The 20,966-nt window shown below is 44.4% G+C and overlaps 2 protein-coding genes across 7 annotated transcripts in view; one reads left to right on the top strand and one right to left on the bottom strand.

The window, feature by feature from the left end:
- Positions 1–20,966, top strand: part of PRPF40B (pre-mRNA processing factor 40 homolog B) — an 83,920-nt gene that overhangs the window by 22,055 nt on the left and 40,899 nt on the right. Inside the window, exon 1 of one of the 6 annotated variants that reach the window (XM_037846971.1) lies at positions 1,368–1,511. The exons of the other annotated variants lie outside the window; for them this stretch is intronic. The gene's annotated coding sequence lies outside the window, so the exon portion shown is untranslated. Of the gene's footprint in view, positions 1–1,367; positions 1,512–20,966 lie in introns of those variants that run through there. 6 annotated transcript variants of the gene reach the window in all.
- FAM186B (family with sequence similarity 186 member B) lies at positions 1,341–20,896 on the bottom strand. The gene is made up of 8 exons (XM_037846982.1): positions 20,804–20,896; positions 19,714–19,939; positions 12,758–12,940; positions 8,988–10,665; positions 8,257–8,449; positions 6,025–6,203; positions 5,194–5,379; positions 1,341–2,470 (listed from the first exon to the last, which is right to left on the bottom strand). Exons 1-8 carry the CDS (start codon positions 20,894–20,896, stop codon positions 2,290–2,292), a joined length of 2,919 nt encoding a protein of 972 aa, XP_037702910.1. The 3' UTR covers positions 1,341–2,289.

The following is a 20,966-nucleotide window of genomic DNA, read 5'->3' as shown; positions in this document are numbered from 1 at the left end:
CCTGAAGAAATTCTTCATTTCTGATATTAAAATTTTCACTTCTAGAATTTCCACTGTATTCTTTTTTTTAAAAAAATAATTTTCTACCCTCTGCTCATATTCTCGATCTGTTCGTGCACGTTGTCCACCTTTTCCACTAGACTAGTTCCTTTAACATTTCAAAATAGCTATTTCCAAGTCCCTAGTTAATAGTTACAGCTCAGCCACCCTCTTCTTCTCTTTTTAAGAAGATGACTGTCAGATCATAGAGTCATGCTAATCTTTTGTCTGACTTTTTCCAAGTCGGCCTCCCTCAGGACAGGGGACTCATGAGCCCCTGCATGTTTTCCCCTCCCTGGCTCTTTGGGTTTTTCAAAAGGTTTTGTCCCTTCCACCTCACCAACACGTCCTTGAAGGTCACAGTCAGGTCTAAAGTAGACTCTTCCCTCCTGTCCCTTCTACTTTGGTGTTGGTTTCTCAGTTTGGAGGCCCTGAGGCAAGCAGAGCTATGGCCAATCCCCAAATCTGGCCTAGAGAAACACTCCAAGAAATACACCTTCCTGTGCCTCGGCTTCCCTGAGTCTTTTTGAGGGGAGGAGGCAATACCTTTGACCAAATCCATCAACCTTGCTCTGAAAAAAAAGGAGGTTGTGTGTTATATCAAAGACTTCATCATTAGAAAAAAACTAATTGTATGTTTTTATCTCCTTGGTTTTCAACCCTTTTGGCTTCACATCTTGGCCCATCAGGCCTTCTTTGCCTTCAAGGAGATGAAATTTTTGGCAAAGCCAGAAAAGAATCTGTCAGACACTCTGCTTGCTTGCCAGGGGGCCTTCTAGATGACATCCATACAGTCAAAGACCTCCATCATCAAGAGCAGGTTTAGCCACTACGCAACTTAAGGAACATGCCAAGAGCCTATGAAAACATTTAAAACCTTTAGAAATGTTGTTGGTGCCAATACAAAAAATGTAAAAACTAAAAATAATTAAATGTTTATAAAACATAATATTGTCAGTTTAATTCCCTGTCAAATTTAACATTCAAAATATTCTCATTACATTTCTAAAACTTGTTAGATTTTGTCTCTGCATGATGATTGCTGAGAAGACACAAACAAGTACACATTAAATAACTTACTCATAGCCCCATAATTTCCAAAGCAAAGTCATAAAAACCCTTTCAAGTTATTTAAAGCAATATGTTTAATGTGAGGGCATTTTAATATGTCGGCTACAATTGGGGTGAGGCCTCCAAAGAATAGGGACCTGGAAGACTGGAAGTGGCCCTTTATTGCCACAGCTGTCCTCTGTGCCAGGTGTGTGACCTGCAGCTGGAATGCCCCTCCCCTTCCCCTCCCACCAGGCACCCTGCGATACCTTAAGCCATGGCCCAGAAATCAAACCCTACTGACATCATCCACGGAGCCAGCTCTTCACATCCCACGTCCTCCTCATCTTTCCATCGTCTCAACCTTAAGCAAGGACACGTGCCGTTCCTGAGGAACAATCACTGATTAAGGGTTCTCTGAGGTCAGTGGTCATTGCCTGTTTGACTTTTTATTATACCTGGTGTCTAGGCCAGGTCTGGCTGGATGAATGGAGAAGGAGGGCGGAGGATGGTGACTGAGTGGGAGACTCAGCAGGTAGCTGTGGGCAAGGAAGCGTGAGGGTGGGAAGGTGCCCAGTAAGTGTTTGCAGAATGAACTAATGAGAGTCATGCCTTAACTGAATTTGTCAGATGATTGCCAGAGATGGCTTCCTTAGCCCAGACCGTTTAGATGTGGAGCCTCTGTGTCTCCATTCCTTCCCACTTGTCCTCACTCACTTTTGCCTCCCACCCATTTGATCTCCTTTTGTTCTGTTCTTCTGAGCTCTCCTGCTAGTCATCTGTATATCAGTTACTTATTTGCCCATGTCTCTGATCAAGTGAAGAGCTACTGACACCTGCTTTGTGCCAGGCACAAATCATGGCCATCGCAGCTTGTCAGCCCCCAAAAGACAGAGACAGCACTTGGGAAGGCCTCTCTGATTGGTGCCCGGTTCACTGTCCAGATGGTTGTGGGCCTGGATCCAAAAATGAGTTGAGGAAGTGTGGGTTTCAGAAATGAGATAAAATTTTTTTTTTTTAAAAAACAAGCAAGCTTCTATTTTATTAAAAATATACAGTTGGGGACTAAAGGAAGAACATAGCATTTCTCAAAGTTCTAGGACCACTCAGCAGCACCCAGAGTGTTTGTTTAAAAGCACCAGTTGGGAAACCTGCATTTGTAACAAGCCCCCATGGGAACTGAAGTTTGAGAATCACTGGCTAAGGGATGGAGTGAGGGCTGAGATTGTCTCTATCCTTCTGGCTTTTTAGGGTTCCAGGGAGTGACTCACTTGACTTTTTGCAAACAAGATCAGCTGACTTGTCTGTGGATTTCTGGCTTTCCTTTCTTTGAGTCGCTGAGGCGCTGAAAGAGTTAATACGGTTACAGGTGGAGGAGCAGCTGAGCCCCAGCCCTGGGACTGGGAGGCCCTCCAGCCCATCCCAGAGCTCCCCTGGTTGCTCTGGGAGACAAGCCCAGAACCGGGCCCAGACTTGACCTCCATGTGGACCTGCTTAATGCTACATTTCTGCTAAATCCCAGGGGCTCTGTTTCTCTTCTTGTATATCCTGCCTCTGGTCTTCCTTCACAGCATGCTTTGCCTTCCTTTCCCTCACTCTTCTCCACTCCTTCCTACCCATCCAAGTTTCTTCTTCCCTGCTCCCACCTAATCTCTTTCCCAGATACCAAGTTATAAGCCGCCTTGTCTGTTTCTAGAGTGCTGAGCATCTGTGCGAATCAGTGCTTGTGTGATCTCAGGGTACACGTGCGTGCCATGTATACTTTACCTTTGCAGGAATAGACTTCGGACAAGGGAGCTGGGCAGTAAGAGTCGAGTTTAAAATCTTTCTCCAACTGCAGGGAGCTTTTGGTGTGTGCGCACACACAACCATCTTACCTACAGGCTGAAAGCCCAGGGGAGATGCTTATAAGAAAGACAACACAGGAAAGATTTTGGAAAGGGGGTGTGCTGGTTTTTAAAGGACACAGACTTCTTGGTGTCTGAAACCACAGAGGGAAGATGAATAGCCATTCCCTACATGTTGAGTAGACACCACAGCAGGCCTGTTTCTGAGCTAGGCTGTCAGTGCTGGTGGGACCAGGAAGATGGGGCAGTCAGTGTGAGGTCAAGCCTAGGAGGGAAACTAGACTATGCCGTGAACTGCACAGACTGGCCAGGGCTGCCGGCAAGGTTGGTAGGACCACAGAGAGGTGAGTGTGCTGGAGCCACAAAGCAAGTGGATATGAGGCTGCATGGAGATCGGGCAGGTGGCCAAAGAGAAGATGCGATTTGGGGAGTGGAAGCAGGGTTGTCTCCAGAAGGATACAAGCACAAAATGCTAACAAAGAAAGTGGCACCATCACCACCCCAAGACAACAGTGGCCCCAGCAGCATCAGAGAATTTATGTTAAAGAGGGGCAAATCCTCATGCCATAAAACAGGATCCCAAGACAATGTAGAAACAGCGAGGGCCAGTCTGATGCCAAGGTAGGTAGTGCCAACCTGGGATGCAGAGAAAGACAGTGGAAACAAGTATTTGCCTCTATGCCTGGTAGTGTGGTAAAATGAATAAATTTGTATAGAGTTGGAAAATTAGGAAGAAAATTGTATTCACCTAAATTCCCTTAGAAAGGGGAAGCTGTCTTTGTCGGGAACAATATTTTGATAAGTGCTTAGGCTAAAAGCTGAGATCCCAGTGGAGGCCTGGGTGTGGGTGGAACAGCTCTGCTTGAGACATGAAGGCATTTTGATTTTTGCATCTTACATCAGAGAGGGAGGGGAAGAGAGAAGGAAAGAAAGGGAGCTGCTGTTTGGAGCTGTTCAATATGAATCCCTTTCTCTGTAATCCCCTTAAATTTTCAGAAAGTTACTAAAATCATGAAATACTTGGAGTCGAGAGGTACGTGTACATGTACATGCAAAGATGTATGTGTGAGAAGAACAAAGGGGGTGGGCCTCAGATTCAATCAGATGCTGGGCAAAGCCCAGGCTCTGGCAAGGATGCAGAGAGAGAAGTGGCCAGAGAGGAGAGCCAACACTGTGGAGAGGCCCTTGGGCAGATCTAGCTAAATCTCAGTGGGCGAAAGCCACAGCTGACTTCTGAGTTGCTGAGTTCTGTCACCCAGTGTTTGGATTATTTTCAATTCTATCTGCTATATCCAAATTCCCCAGTTAAAAACAAACAAACTCATTAACAAAACACATACACATACACACACACACACCCCACCTTGGAAACTCTTCAGGAATTAAAAACCAGGTATCTAGGTATCAGGTAGGTTATAATGCTAATGTTCTGCTGGGACTCTCAGCCCATTTTGTAGCAAAGGCTCAGCCAGGGCCTGGCTTTCTTTGATGCTGCCACTTACAGTCCCATTGGAGGATGGGGGCAGCACCAGCAGCTGACAGCTCTTGGTTCTGGTTGGCCTAGCCTGGCGGACACCTGTGCCCTCTCGGTGTCAAGAGAATTTTATTGGGGCACGGCCAGGGCCACAAGAGGAAGATGGGATTGGTCATCTAGAAAGGATCCTTGAAAGAGCGTTCAGTCTTTAAGAGAGACCTCTTCAAGCCAAAAGAGGCAAAGGAGAGCTGAACCTTTTCTACCCAGAAAAACGTTGCCCACTAAGTCCTGCTTCCATCTCCTGAGCTGCTCTTCTCAGGGACAGTTCTTGAAGGCCAAAAGGAAAGGAAACCTCCAAAGATAGCCCAGGCCCAAGTCTGGAATTTCTCATCTGTTCATGGTCCTCACCCCTCCATTCCTATACCTGGTTCTCCCTAAGAGCTACCCACAGGCCTAGGCTGAGTTACGACTCTTTAGCAGTTCACATGCAACCCAGGGAACAAGTGTGAAGGAAAAGCTTTTGCAGTGATCTCCAGAGATTCTAAAGTCCTTTGAGAGAAAACACATGGTGCTGGCATGGGGACCCAAGCTGATGTCTGATGATTGGTTGAGGCATATACGCATCTCTCTGTTGATGGGGTACAATAAATGAAGTCACCATTAACATTTGGAAAGCGATCTCTTGGGCCTTGAACAGGGACAGGGTGCACTCTGGCCCCTGTCCTTGGTGGGCAGGTCCCCAAATCGAGATTAACGGTCTGGCCATCCAGCTTTGCACCTTACCGGGCCTTGAGGGACATCAAGCTTTTGTGGTAGGAGGAATGCACATCCAATGCCAACAGACGGGGAATATCTGGGTACCCTCCTTGCTGGTCCCAGAGCAGGCTGGTAGGGGTCTTCTTTTCTATTGGGTGACTGGAAGAGGTCACATCAGTCTTCCAGATGACCTCCATCTGGTTTCCCTGTTGGCTAGAGGGTGGGGAGATCAGTAAAAGAGACAAGAGTTAGACACACAAAGAGGCTGAGAAGCAACAGGCTCTCTGGGAACACAAAGCCCAAGACACTGGGCCTTGTTTTCTTCCCTTCTCAAAGACAGTTTCTCACTGCCCTTCTTGCTCACCCCTCCCTTCAACTCTAAGTCTCACTACCCTGGGGCTCCTCTGCCTGGGCTTTTAGGCACATACATGAACCAGGTCACACTAGGGTGGGTTTGGACATAGGTCTCCTTGGCTGCCCAAAGGCTCACACTTGCCTCTTTTTAAGCCTGAGGGTCACAGGGTGGGAAAGATCAGGCTTGTTTATATGGGTGGACTAATGGCAGGTGCCAGATGGGTATTTGGTTGTAAATTCTTAGCTGTGAGTCCACAAAGTCTTTCAGTTGCATCCTTGGAAACACACTGGGCCAGGCTGGCCTCTGAAACCCACATACACATTACCCTCTGGGTCAGTGGGCTGGAGCTGGGCAGGGCAGCTGAGAAGACAAGTACCTTGCAAGCTTTGTGTGTCTGTGTACTCCCTGAGCTGCCAGTCTCCCCAGTCTGGCCACTCCTGCTCCCTGCCATCTGGCATCCCCACCCATCCAGCTGGCTGCCCTCTCAGCTTTCCGACACCTACCGGGCCATCCGCAGGGGCACGTGTTCCCAGTGCTTGGGTGTAAAGTGCTCCAGGGGTCGCTTGCCAGGGTGGCCTCTGGAGTGGATGCGCCGGGGTAAGGCTGGGGGCGACTTGCTTTTCCTTGGCTTTGGGGAGGTGACCGCTGGCATGTGTAGGTGGACGTTCCACTCCAGACGGAGCTAGAGGAACAAGCAGAGAGGCATCAGGGGGTGTGCCAGTTTGAAACTGTTATGCACTCCAGAAGAGCCATGATCTTTTAATTCAGTCTTGTTGGGTGGAAACTTTTGATTGAGTGTTTCCATGGAGAAGTGACTTAATCAACTGTTGGGGAGACCTTTGATTAAATTATTTCCATGGAGGTGTTGACCCCACTAATTCAGGGTGGATACTGATTAGTTCACTGGAGTGTTTAAGAGAACTCAAGAACCAACACAGATGCTGATGCTTACAGATGCTTGGAGATGCAGACAGAAGGACGTTTGGAGAGGCTAAGCTAAGAAATGAAGCCTAGAATTTGCCCTGGAGAAGTTAAGAGAGGACCCCGAGATACTTAGAGAGAAATGTCCTGGGAGAAAGAATCAAGGATGCAGAGGAACTGAGAGGAGTAAGACAGATGCCCAGAGACATTTTGGAAAAAGCTATTTTGAAACATGACCCAAGAGCAAAAGACGAGCAGACTCCAGCCACAAGCCTTCCCAGCTGACGGGTGTTCCAGATGCCATCGGCTGTTCTTCAGTGAAGGTATCCTCTTGTTGATGCCTTAGTGTGGACACTTTTATGGTCTTAGAACTGTAAATTTGTAACCTAATAAATTCCCTTTATAAAAGCCAATCCATATCTGGGTTTTGCATAACGGCAGCTCTAGCAAACTGGAACAGGGAGACAGGAGGTTATCCCTTCTCTAGGGCACAAGGCGGCATTGCCTGATGGTTGGTGCTCCTGCCAGGCTCAGGGCTGAGCAGAGAGGATAAGGTCCAGGGAATCTTTCCAATTAGAAACCCAGGGATCCCAGGAAGAACTCATGAGGGCATTCTCTGAGTTCCTGGCATGACTCCTGGTTGTGCCTGGAGTGTTTTGGATATCCTTTCATCCAGCTCTGACCCAGGCTATGGGCAAGAAGCTGGGGGACCCCTCCCAACCATTTCAAAGAATTGCCATTCTTTGACAATTCGAAGAATGGTCCCTCTTATTCTCAACCTCAAAACCAATTTGACCAGTTGAGATACCTACAGATTATGAGGACTTGTATATGGTGATAGGAAACTGCGTTGGGAGAAACCTCCTCGCTAAGGTCTTTGGATTTGCCTGATGCCACTACATGAATGAAACTTGAAGACATCATGCTGAGTCACAAAAGGGAAAATATTGTATAATTTAACTTATATGAAATACTAGAATATGCAAATTCACAGAGACAAGAAAGTAGCGGTGTGGGGAGGGGGAGTGGGGAGTTAATATTTAATGGATACAGTTTCTATTTGGAGTAATAAAAAAGTTTCGGTAATGGATGGCATTGAAGGTGGCATTATATTGTGAATGTAATTAATACCACTGAATTGTTTACTTGAAAGTGGTTAAAATGGGAAATTTTGTGTTGTATATTTGTTACCACAATAAAATTTTTTTATAAAAGAGTGAGGGTAGCTATTAAATAAAATTTTCAGAGAGCCAGGGTCAATGATTTTACCTCCTATGCACCCTTTGTCAGGAAGTAACTAGAGGAGGTGTTGCACTAAAACAAGGAAGTAAACCAAGAAACACCTAGAACCCAGAAAACAGGGGAGCTGACCTAGGAGAGAAGCAAAGTGAGTCCCCAGCATGAGGGTGAAGGTCACTCCATAGAGGACAGCTGTCCACTAAGCCTGGAGAGCAACCAGAACCGACAGGAGCAGAGCAAATATAAGTACAGGGGAGAAGGAATCCCAGGACAAAGTCAGGACTGCAGGAGTCTGTTACCTTCCATACCTCCAGAAGGTTCTTTCTTCCATAGCTCCTTTTGAAGGGTCCTTCTCTCAGCGTCTCCTCATATGCATAGATTGGAGACTTACCTTTCTTTATACACAGGTCACCTCCTGCCTTCACTTGTGGTTCAGAGGCTTTCACCTCCTCTCTCCCCTGCCTCTTGCCCCTAGTCACACCCCACATCCCTGCTGGATCATTTCCTGGCCCCACCCCGACTGACCGTGCTTCTTTTGCTGACACCCCAAGGAGGTGGCAGGACGGGAGGCCCACCTTGGGGAACATGGTCACCATGCTGCTCAGGCACTCCCGGCGCTTCTCCTCCAAGGCCTTCTGCTTATTGGTCCAGGCCTGCAGCCTGACGTTCTGTTGACTGTCAATGTTTTCCAGGAAGATGTACAGGTTCTGGGCCTTGTAGGTAGCCCCAGTTTCTCGCATGATTTGTATGTGATTGATCACTTCTTGTCTGGGAAGAGAGAAGTGATTTAGTGGTGGAGAGGCCTTCTCCTCTCCCCAAGTCTGTTAACAAGGGATGACTCTTTTCTGTAATTCCTGGGAGCAATAAGAGAAATGGAGGTTGATGAGAGCTGAAGAAAGTAGGAAGCAGAGAAGTGGGAGGCGGTATTAGGTGAGGAGCCTTGGGGCTGGGTTGAGAACAGGAAGAGAAAGTAAAGCAAAATGGGGGGAGCATGTTAGGTAGGGTTATGGACAGGGTGATAGGAAGAGGGGAAGAAATAGGGAAGTGGGCTTGGAGAAAAGCCAACCAAAGGGAAATCAATATGCAAGTGCCCCACTACCCATACCCTCAAGGATTGCCCATGGCTTTGAGGCCAAAAATCTTTTGCTTGTCGCCTCCCTCAGGGTGCCCTTGTCCTGGACTGGGGTGATTGTCCCCATCCCCCCTTGCCCCTTGCTTCTCCTCTCCCATTGGGTTTCAGTTTGTCCACACATTGCAGTTGGTGTGGGTGGGTGGCCGCATGGGTGCTAAGTGGGACCAACCTTACCGGAGGCTCTGGAAGCGTCTGTAGAGGATGTACTTATGGCATAGGTACTGAAGCCTGAGCGAGCTCAGCTCCATGGTGGTGGTGGTGAGCTTTAAAGCCTTGCCGTGTAGGTAGTGGGGTAGCCCCAACCCAGCTTCCCCACTCAGGAGCTGTAAGTTCTTCCTCTGGGCCTCCAGGTCTATCTGGTATACCTTCTCTTTAGGAGCTACTGGGGATGTCTGCAAAGAGGGCCGGGTCTTCCTTCGAATGGATATTCCAGTGACAGGAAAGGAGGCTGATTTCTTCGGCTTCGTGGGAACGCGGAGGGCCCGTGTTTTCAGAGTAGACTCAGCAGAACTCATGGTCCTCCGGTTTACTGGGGTGGGCTGCTGGACACTAGGAGACCTGGGCAAGTATGACCTCCTGACTTGGTGAGCTGACTGGACGCGGCTTGGAGGAGGAACCATTGATGGCTCTGATTTCTCCAAGTCCCTCCATTGACTGGTGGTCATGAAGATCATCCTGTCTGCATCCTCCCTTGGCTCCCCCCTTGGGCTCCCTTGCTTCTTTTCTGGCTGGACAAGTCTCTGGTGCTGCTCCCTCTGCTCCTCCTCCATCTCCCACTGCCGCAGCTTCTCCTGGTGCTCCTGCTCCAGCAGGGCCCACTGCTTCTGCCGCCGCAGCCACATCTCCTCCTCCCCCAGCCACTGCTGCTTCCGCTTTTGCCAGCTGAGTTCTTCCTCCCAGTGCTCCACCCTGCTTTCCAAGGACACTTTACCGGAGCTGTCTGGGGTCAGCTGTTTCGGCTGTTTCCTTAAATGGACATTAATTTGGAATCCGTCCTTCTCCTGGACTTCTTCCTGGAAGAAGTCTTCCTGGTCTGCATGTTTGTGGCTTGGACTTTCTGTCACTGGTCTTTCCCATTTTTTAGGAAACTCATAATCCCCCGAGGGCGGCAATACAGGTTTAAGGCTTTCACTGTCCTTGCTTCTGTATATATCGGCAATCCTTGAATGTGTGGCTATGGTAGAAAGTGGCGGATATGCTGAAGATGTATCACTACTGTCCCAGGCTGTGGTCATGGGACTTGGGGAATGTGGTGAAAACACCTTCTCCTCCTTCTTGGTCTCCTGTTGGGTTTCCCCCATGGCTGTTTGTTTCTTTGGAAGCATCTCTTTCTCCTCTTTCTTAGGGGGTCCTGAGTAGTCTACAGAAGCTGTGGCTTGACCTCTAGCAGTCTGAGCCTTCTTCAGCTGGAACTCTAAGGCATACTTCATTAAGAGAAGGTCATGGTACTTTCTCCCTAGAATTTCTACCTGCTTCAAGAGGGCATCCCTTTTGCTTTCAAGGGCTTGGAGGGACTTCTGGAAGTACAACCTCTGACTGCTGAGCTCTTTAGTCATCTCTGTTTGCATGTACCTATATTTGTTCTCAAGGGTCCTGTTCTCCTTGTGCTGGAGAATCAAGGCCTTGTTGAGGTTCTCCAACATGGCAGACATATATCTGATGGCTCTGACTTCCCCCTTGTTGAACATGGTGGAGTCCAGGAGCTCCTGTAGCATGGACTTCACCTCAGAAACCCTTGTGCAGGTGGTGTGCTTGTCCTGGAGCATCTCCTCTGGGCTCAGTGGCTGAGGGTGGGGTGGAGATTTTTGTGGGCTCTTTTCCTGCCAGCCCTGCCAGAAGGTGTGCTTCGATGCTGGGTGAAGTGGAAAGAACAAAAGCAACAAACTTTCATGGGACTCAAGGATAATACAGATTCTCCTTACCCTGTTTGGCCCAAATTCCCATCCAACCCTCTTAGGGATTTGACAAGAATAAGGAGCAGGGGCTGTATGTGAGGCCAAGCAAGCTGGTCAGGAGAGATCTCTACCAGGCCCAGAATGAGCCCAAAGCTTACCCCTCAGACTCTGCCAGCTCCACAGCCCTGGCAGGACCTGGAGGGGCCTGGGACTAGTCAATCCACTTCAGTTTAATTCAACATACTCCTGATCCCCTCTGTTCCCCTGGAGTAGATTATTCTTCTGATCATGCCACCTCCCAACCTCAACATTTACATTTGGCTCCCTATTGCCAACTATCCAAACTCCAGAAGCCCACCTGATAGATTCCAAACACTTGGGAAGCCTTCCTTTCCCTTTCTACCATGTATATTAGAGAATTTATTGCATGACCCTGTAACTGTTCATGTGTGGTTTTTTTTTTTTTTAATCTTTTTTTCTTAGCCATTTTGGAGGGTAATTAACTCCTTTGTTAATCTGATGAAAGCAGTGGATTCTCTCCCCAGGAAAATGTACATGAACATGGAATGTGCATGCTGTATTCACACCCATTCACAGATCTTTTGTACCCCTTTGGACTGCCTATGTATAGACAGTAAGCTGATGGAATGCTTATCTAGGAACATCTATCCATTTGCCCATTCAGTGAACATCACTGGCAGAAAAAAACAGTGGCTAACTTTGGATGAGGGGCCAAATGAAATATGGAAATTAAGCGACATTGACCGCAAGCTAGCATCTAGCTGGTATTGTCAGAGAGGTCACAGGGCTTAGCGGTTAATTAAGAGCTTGGACTTGGGAATCATTTAACTTGGGCTTGAATCCCATTCTTCCCATTTGCCTTGGGCAAGTTTCCTGATCTTTCAGTGTCTCGGTTTCCCCATCTGACAAATAGGGGTAATCATAGCATCTACTACATGGGACTTAATTAGATCAAGCACAGTACCAGCCACTTAGTAAATGCTCAATAAATACCCCTACAAATAAATGAGTAAGACCCAGCTTTTGCTCTCCAGGAGTTTGTAATCCAGCAAGGAAATAAATCAGGGATACAGATAACTATATTTTAAGACATAATGTGGTAAGGATTGTAGGAGAAATTGTCTCCTCATCCACTTTTCCCTGCCTCTCCCCCACCTCCCAATCGACCTTGCTTAACTGTTAATGAACCTAGCCAGTGAGAATCAGAGTGATAAAATGCTAACGTTAGCTACTGATTTTTAAGCCCTGAGCTTGTTCCAGGCATGGTGCCAGATACCTCACACTGCGTCAAAGAGGGGCAGTATCCTCCTCGTTTTACATATGAGGAAACTAAAGCTCAGAGAGATAAAGTAACTTGCCCAAAGTCACACGGCCGGAAATTGACAGAGATGGGATTCAAACTTAGGTCTGTCTGACTGAAGCCCATGCTCTCGAGTTGCATGAAAAGGACTAAGAAGCCAGAAAACCACAGGGCTTGGCCTTGCCACAGCTTTCTTTGTGGTACCTTCTCATCTCTGAGCTTCAACTTTCTCCTCTGCAAAAATGAAGGCATTAGATAATCTTAGGTCCCTTCTAGGGCTGATAGGAGAAAAGTTCCAAGGTTCAGCCTTGTTGACTGACCAGTTCTGGAGCAGCCACATCTGGAAGAGCTCTGGAAGAGCATCCAGCTGAGCCTTGCCAGACATTTTGGTGCTGTGGCTAGGTTTTGAAGTGAGGAAAGGATAGTTATAAATGCCAGCATTCCTGGACTGCTAACCTTGTTCCCCAGAACAGCTCCAGGAATATCTGCAGGGACCTGCCTCCACATCACTCCAACCTCCATCCCTGAGGGAGAGTGTGGAACTGCTTGCTGCTCAGCTTGGCTTCAACACGCCACCCCTTCACCACTGCTCATCCTTCTCAGATAAAGCTTTTGTAATGGAGGAGGGTCTGAAAGACCCCCATACACCCCCGAGTGTGACTTCTTCCCCTGAGAATATCATCCATCCACCCCCACACAACCGCCTCCCTGATGCTCTCGGAACCTACTCAATGCCCTTTTCTTTTGTTCTTCAATGAGAGTGGAGCAAAGGGAAATGAGAGACTCGATGCCTCCCTTGGTGGCAATGAGGGAGAGAGGCAGCACTTTCTCCGTCACCTCGATCCATTCATCCAGGGCTTCCTCTTCCTTCTCACTCTTCCTGTTCCTGATCTCAAAGGTCAAACTGTCACCTGGAGAAGGAGTTGGAGGTGCAGGTTGAGAAGAGTCTGTCCTCTAGGGAGCCCCAAGCAGCCCTACAGCACAGGGGTTATACCTGAGATTGGATTGATTTCACCTCTTACTCGCTGTGTGATATTGGGCAAGACACTTAATCCTCTGAGCCTTAACTTCCTTGAGTGAGGCTTAAATAAGATAATACATGTGAAATGATTAACATGGAGCCTGCCAGGTAGAAAATACACAATAGACATTAAATAATCTTGTTGTCCTATATGGACAGAGACATGTCTGTCTTGTTATTGCTCTATCCCCATTGCCTAGGATAATATCTAGACAATTAAATGAATTGACTGGACTAAATAGCCCTGCTTAGTTCCTGGGGCCACAGTGCAGTTGTGGGGGGTGAGGGTGTGTGTGTGTAGGAGCATAGTCCTAAACCATCTTCCTCCAACATTGCAGCATCCTCCACACCTCACAGCAGACTGAGGTCCAGTGACAGAATGATGCTCAAATGAATGGGTGATAGGTAGCACATGGCCCCAGGGCTGTACACAGCTGGTCCCCATCCATATGGCTGTCCAGTTTTTCACAGCTGTCATCAGTTCTGTTTGACCCAGGATCCATGCAGTAAGGGACACTCAGTTCCTCCATAAAATAGCTATTTTTTTTTTTAATTATTCTGGTAACATATATACAACACAAAATTTCCCATTTTAGCCATTTTCATGTGTACAGTTCAGTGATATTACATTCACATTATTTTACTACCATCACCACCATCCAATACCCAACTTTTGTTTTAGTTTTCTATTTTGAGATAATTTCAAACTTACAAGGAAAGTTGCAAAAAAGAATACAAAAACAATACAGAGAACTCCAATATACCCGCTACCCAGATACCCAGATTTACCAACCATTAACATTTTGCCACATTTTTGTATCATTCCTTCTATATCTATCTAATCTTTTCTAAAACATGTGAGAGTAGGTTATATATCATGCTCCTTTAACACTTAATATTTCCATATACATTTAACTTATATAACTACATTAAGTATAGATATCAAGTTTAAGAACTATATTGATAAGCATACAGTCTATACTCCAATTTTTTCACTTGTCCTTTTGGGCACTTTTTCCCTTCATTATTAGATCCAGTCCAGGATCATGTATTGCCTTTAGTTGTCATTGTCTCTTCAGTCTCTCTCTCTCTAATTGTAGTAACATACATGCAATATAAAACTTCCCATTCCCACCACTCCCAAGCATATAATTCAGTTGCAATCACATTCACAATGCTGTGCTACCCTCACTACTGTCCATTACCAAAACTTTTTCATCAAATGGAAACTCTGTACCCATTTAGCACTAATTCCGCATTTTCCCACATCCTTCCTGGCCCCTGGTAATCTACATTCTGTCTCTATGAATTTGCTTATTATAGATATTTCATACAAGTAGAATCATACAAAATTTGTTGTTTCATGTCTGGCTTCTTTCACTCAATATGACGTCTCCAAGATTCATCGCCTTTCATTCCTTTTTACAGCTGAGTAATATTCCATTGAGTGAATATACCATATTTTGTTTAATCCGTTCATCTGTTGATAGACACTGGGGTTGTTTTCACCTTTCGGCTAATGTAAACAATGCTGGTATGAAATTGATGTACAAGTATCCCTGCTTTCAATTCTTTGAATATTTATCTAGAAGTAGGATTGCTGGGTCAGATGGTAATTCTATGTTCAACTATTTGAGGAGCTGCCAAAGTGTCTTCCACGGCAGCTGCACCATTTTACATTCCCACCAACGATGTACAAGTGTTCCTATTTCTCTACAGCCCCCTCAACATTTGTTATACCCCCTCCTTTTTTCTAATAGCCATCCTTGTAGGTGTGAAGTGGTATCTCACCATGGATTTGTTTGCATTTCCCTGATAGCTAATGATTTTGATAATCTTTTCATGTGCTTTTTGACCATTTGAAGATCTTCTTTGGAGAAACGTCTATTTCAGTCCTTTGCCTACTTTTTTTGGGGGGGGGGAATACAATCAATGTAAATTAGAGACTATAATTAACAGAAACATTGTATTATGCTTCCTTTAATGTAGCAAAGGCAATATTAATATACCAACGCTAAATGCATATAAGAGGGGGGCATAAGGGAGGGGTATGGGACTCTTGGCATTGGTTATGTTGTCTGACTCTTTATTATACTTTAGTTTAAGGCTATCTTTCCTTTTGTTGCTTTCTAGCTGACATATTTGCTTTTTTTTTTCTTTCTCTTTCTTTTTTCTTTTTCTTTTTTCTATTTTCTTTGACTCTTCCTCCTGCTTTGTGGAAAAAATGGAGATGTCCTTATACAGATAGTGGTGAGGGTGGTGAATACATAAACATGTGACTATACAGGGAACCATCGATTGTTTACTTAGGATGGACTGTATTGTGTGTGAACAAAAACGACTTAAAAAAATGAGTTGATGAAAGTTTGAGGGCACTAAACTGAGTGAAATAAGTCAGACATAAGGACAAATATTGCAGGGTCTCAGTCATATGAACTAATTATAATATGTAAACTCTTAGACATGAAATATAAGCTACCAGGATATAGAACAACGCTAAAGAATGGGGAGCAGTTGTTTATTATGAGCAGAATGTTCTTAAATGTTTGGAAATGAACAGAGGTGATGGTAGCATGTTGTGAGAATAACTAACAGTGCTGAATGGTATGTGAATGTGGTGGAAAGGGGAAGCTCAGAGTCAACGTATATCATCAGAAAGAAAGTTGGAAGTTAAAAGTTGGGAATGTATAAAACAGTGAACCTTGTGGTGGGCAATGTCCGTGATTAACTTTACAAATATTAGAAATCTCTTTCATGAACCAGAACAAATGTATGACACTATAACTTTGCCAACTTTTTAATTGGGTTCTTTATCTTTTTTGTTGTTGTTGTTGAGTTTTAGGAGTTCTTTATATATTCTGGATAGTAAACCATTATCAGATACTGGCATACCTCAGAGGTATCCAGACTACCACAATAAAGCAAGTCAAATGAATTTTTTCATTTCCCAAGTGCAAATAAAAGTTATGTTTACACTATACTGTAGTCTATTAAGTGTGCAATAGCATTATGTCTAAAAAAATAAACATAACTTAATTTAAAATAAACATACCTTAATTAAAAAATACTGTATTGCTAAAAAATTATAACCATCATCTGAGCCTTCAGCAAGTCATGATCCTTTTGCTGGTAGAGGGTTTTGCCCCTGTGTTGATCAGGGTGGTGGTTGCTGAAGGAAGGTTGGAGTGACTGTGGCAATTTCTTAAAATAAGACAACAGTGAAGTTTTCTGCATTGATTGACTCTTCCTTTCATGAAAGATTTCTCAGTAGCATGCGATGCTGTTTGGTAGCATTTTACCCACAATAGAACTTTTTTCAAAATTGGAGTCAATCTTCTCAAACCCTGCTGCTATTCTATCAACTAATATTCTAATATTCTTTGTTGTTATTTCAACAGTGTTCATTGCATCTTCACTAGGAGTAGATGCCATTTCAAGAAACCACTTTCTTTGCTCATCCATAAGAAACAACCCCTTATCCATTAAAGTTTTATCATGAGATTGCATCAGTTCAATCACATCTTCAGGCTCCACTTCTATTGCTAGTTTTCTTGCTATTTCCACCCCATCTGCAGTTATTCCTCCACTGAAGTCTTGAACCCCTCAAAGTCATCTATGAGGGTTGGAATCAACTTCTTTCAAACTCTTGTTCATTTGATATTTTGACCTCTTCCCATGAATTATGAATGTTATTAATGGCATCTAGAATGGTGAATCCTTTCCAGAAGGCTTTCAATTGACTTTGCTCAGATCCATCAGAAGTATCACTGTCTATGGCAGCTAAAGCCTTGTGAAATGTATTTCTTAAATAATAAGACTTGAAAGTCAAAATTATTCCTTGATCCATGGGCAGCAGAATGGATGTTGTTTTAGCAGGCATGAAAGCAACATTCATCTCGTTGTGCATTTCTATTGGGGCTCTTGGGTGACCAAGTGTACTGTCAATGAGCAGTAATATTTTGAAAGGAATCTTTTATTCCTTGGGCTTAAAATATTCAGTAAACCATGTTGTAAACAGATGTGCTGTCATCCAGGCTTTGTTGTTGCATTTACAGAGCATGGGCAGAGTAGATTAAGCATAATTCTTAAGGGCCCTAGATTTTCAGAAGGGTAAATGGGCACTGGCTTCAACTTAAAGTCACCAGCTGCATTAGCCCCTAACAAGAGAGTCAGCTTGTTCTTTGAAGCTTTGAAGCCAGCCTTGACTTCTCTCTCTAGCTTTGAAAGTCCTAGATGGCATCTTCTTTCAATATAAGGCTGTTTTGTTTACATTGAACATCTGGTGTTTTAGTGTAGCCACCTTCATCAACTAGCTTAGCTAGATTTCGTGGATAACTTGCTGAGCTTCTACATTAGCACTTGCTGCTTCATCTTGTACTTCTACATTATGGAGATGGCTTCTTTCCTTAAACCTCATGAACCAACCTCTGCTAGCTTCAGACGTTTCTTCTGCAGCTTCCTCACCTCTCTCAGCCTTCATACAATTGAAGAGATTTAGATCCTTGCTCTGGATTAGGCTTTGGCTTAAGGGAATGTTGTATGGTTTGATTCTCTATCCAGACCACTGAAACTTTCTCCATATGAGCAATAAGGCAGTTTTGCTTTCTTATCATTTGTGTGTTCACTGGGGTAGCATTTTTAATTTCCTTCAAGAACTTTTCCTTTGCATTCATAACTTGGCTAGCTGGTGCAAAAGGCTAGCCTTCGGCCTGTCTTGGCTTTTGACATGCCTTCCCCACTAAGCTTATTCATTTCTAGCTTTTGATTTCACGTGAGAGATGTGTGACTCTTCCTTTCACTTGAACACTTGGAGGCCATGGTAGGGTTATTAATTGCCCTAATTTCAATATTGTTGTGTCTCAGGGAATAAGAAGGCCTGAGGAGAAGGAGAGAGACAGGGGACGGCTGGTCAGTGGAGCAGTCAAAACACACACATTGATCAATTAAGTTTGCTGTCTTATATGGGCATGGTTTGTAGTGCCCCAAAACATTTACAGTAGTAACATCAACAGATCGCAGATGACAGATCACAGATCACCATAACAGATATAATAATAATGAGAAAATCTGAAATACTGTGAGAATTACCAAAATGTGACACAGAGACAGGAAGTGAGCAAATGCTATTGGAAAAATGCTGCAGTAGACTTGCTTGACTCCGGGTTGCCACATACCTTCAATTTGTAAAAAGCACAATGTTTGTGAAGCGCAGTAAAGCAAAGTGCAGTAAGATGAGGTATGCCTGTATATGATTTCCAAATATTTCCTCCCATTTTGTAGGTTGTCTTTCACTTTCTTGATAATATCTTTTGATGCACAAAAGTTTGTAGTTTTGATGAAGTCCAATTTATATATTTTTCCTTTTGTTGTTACGCTTTTGGTGTAAAGTCTAAGGATCTATTGCCTAATACAAGGTCCTGAAGATGTTCCCCTATGTTTTCTTCTAGGAGTTTTAGGTTTTAGTTCTTATATTTAGGTAATTGATCCATTTTTAATTAAGTTTTATATATGGTATGAGGTAGGGGTCCAATTTCATTCTTTTGTATGTGGATGTCCAGTTTTCCCAGCACTATTTTTTGAAAAGACTGTTCTTTCTCCATTGAGTGGACTTGGCAGCCTTGTCGAAAATCAGTTGGCCTTCTTAACAATATTAAGTCTTCCAATTCATGAATATGGATATCTTTCATTTATTTAGGTCTTCTTCAGTTTCTTTCAGCAATGTTTTATAGCTTTCAGTGTAGAAGTCTCTTACATTCTTGGTTACATTTACTCCTAGATATTTTATTCTTTTAGATGCTATTGTAAATGCAATAATTTTCCTGATTTCTTTTTTATATTGTTCATTGCTAGTGTATAAAACACAGCTGATTTTATGTGTTGATCTTGTACCTTGCCACACTCTGAATTTATTAGCTCTAGTAGCTTTTTTGTGGATTCTTTGGGATTTTCTATACATAGGATGATGTATCTGCAAATAGAAATAGTTTTACTTCTTTCATTCCCATTTGGGTGCCTTCTCTTTCTTTTTCTTGTCTAATTGCTCTGGCTAGAACTTCCATTACAGTGTTGAATAGCAGTGGTAAAAGAGGGCATCCATGTCTTATTCCTGACAATAGCACTTTCACTATTAAGTATGATGTTAGCTGAGAGTTTTTACATATGCCCTTTTCTAGTTTTCTGAGTGTTTTTATTGGGAAAGCATGCTGGATTTTGTCAAATGGCATTTCTGCATCAATTGAGATAATTGCATGTTTTTTTCCCTTCATTCTATTAATGTGGTGTATTACTTTGAATGATTTTATGTTGAATCACCCTTGTATTCCTGAGATAAGCTAATGTAGTTTTAAATGTAGCTTTTATCTTGCTAAAAAAAATGAGATGTCTTAAACTTCATCAAATATGTCGCTAGCCACAACCTATTACATTTGGACAATGATATGTTTGCCTCTTCTGGGGAGTAGGGATGATATGTTGTGACAGACGTTGTAGAATGTCTCACTGGGGGAGGGGCATTGTGGTGTGTCCCATGCTCCCCTGCACCCCAACTCCCCTCTTAGTGAATGCTGACCTAGGGTGGGGAAAGAAGGAGACTGAGCAAGCTGGGACCAGCATTTGGGGAGGAAGGCACCCACCCTCAGGACTGCACCCAGCCTGCAAACTCACCCCAGTCACCCAGCCAGTGGAGAATTTCATACAGGTGCTTCTCTTTAGTCTTAACATCTCTGGAGAAGGAGGCAATTTTCTCCAGCAAGATGAATCTGTTCTTGCCCTTTTGCTCCGTCTGGTGAGATTTTGCCTTTTTTTTAAAGTCATATCCTAATTCTTCTTGGAAACAGTTGATGACACAATTGACGTTGTCCAAGATGTCTGAGAGCTGGGTAGAAATATCCTATATGGGAAGTAGCAGATTGTAATGTTTAGGGGTATGAACTCTGGAGCCAGAATGCTAGCAGTGTGACCTCAGAAAGTCACTTAACCTCTTTGGGCCTCAGTTTTCTTACTTATAAAGTAGAGATCATCACAGTACCTAAGTCACAAGGTTTTTGTAAGGATCAATGAATTAATATTTGTAAAGTACTTAGAACAGTGCCTCACACATAACATGAAAGTTGGCTAATATTATTTTTATTATTAGATCAGGTCAGGAAGGGAAAGAAATACTAAAAACCACAGCAAACATCTATTCAGAATTTCAGGGACTTGCTAAGTGCTTCTGAATCTCTCTCCTCACAAAGATCCAGAGACAAAGGAAGATTAGAAAAATAAGAAACTCAGGATCAGAGGCTCAAATAAAAAATGTAGTGGAAGCTCATGTATAGGGTGATTGGAGCCTCTGACCATTCCTTTGGGCCCTGCAAGCTTCCAGGGCCCAGCTTGGGGATTCAAGACAGGTTGCCAGAGCAGACCCCAAAATAAGAACTCATGGCCTGTCCTCTTAGGAACAACTGCTACATGTCTCAGTGTTATCCCAGAACTTCCTGCTTCTTTCCCTGAATCCTTGACCCTTCCCTCTGGTCTGCTCCCTTCTGGTTCCCAGCCCTACCTCATGGGAGTGGTTTGATTCCAGCTCAGCCCTGCAGAGGCCAAGACTAGGAGGTGGATATTTCATACTAATCTATCTGCAAACCTAGAGAGCCAAGCATCCCAGGACCCCTGAGGACCCAGAGCTGGAATCTTGCCCAAATCCGGGATCAGTCCCCAGCCTCTATAACAGACCCCAATAGAAGGGTGCCTCCCTCATCTCAGTGGCTACCTCCTGAGCCCGAGTTAGCTGGGCAGCCTCAATCCTTGAGATGATAGCTTTCACAGATGTGGGAGTGACCAACTGTGGAGCGTTGTCCTCCATCTTGGATCACTTGGTCAGTCACAAAGATGTCCCAGGTCTCTGGCACACAGGCCTGGACATGATGTTAGCT

Source organism: Choloepus didactylus, chromosome 8 (assembly GCF_015220235.1).
Source record: "Choloepus didactylus isolate mChoDid1 chromosome 8, mChoDid1.pri, whole genome shotgun sequence".
Lineage (NCBI taxonomy): Eukaryota > Metazoa > Chordata > Mammalia > Pilosa > Megalonychidae > Choloepus > Choloepus didactylus.
This window is presented reverse-complemented; position numbering and strand designations above follow the sequence as displayed.

Coding starts and splice junctions, on each gene's coding strand:
- FAM186B (XM_037846982.1), bottom strand. CDS start 20,896: ATGGAGGACAACGCTCCACAGTTGGTCACTCCCACATCTGTGAAAGCT. Junction 12,941..19,713: donor CCACTGGCTGGGTGACTGGG/GTGAGTTTGCAG, acceptor CTCCTTCTCCAG/GTGACAGTTTGACCTTTGAG. Junction 10,666..12,757: donor ACAAAAGAAAAGGGCATTGA/GTAGGTTCCGAG, acceptor CACTTCACCCAG/CATCGAAGCACACCTTCTGG.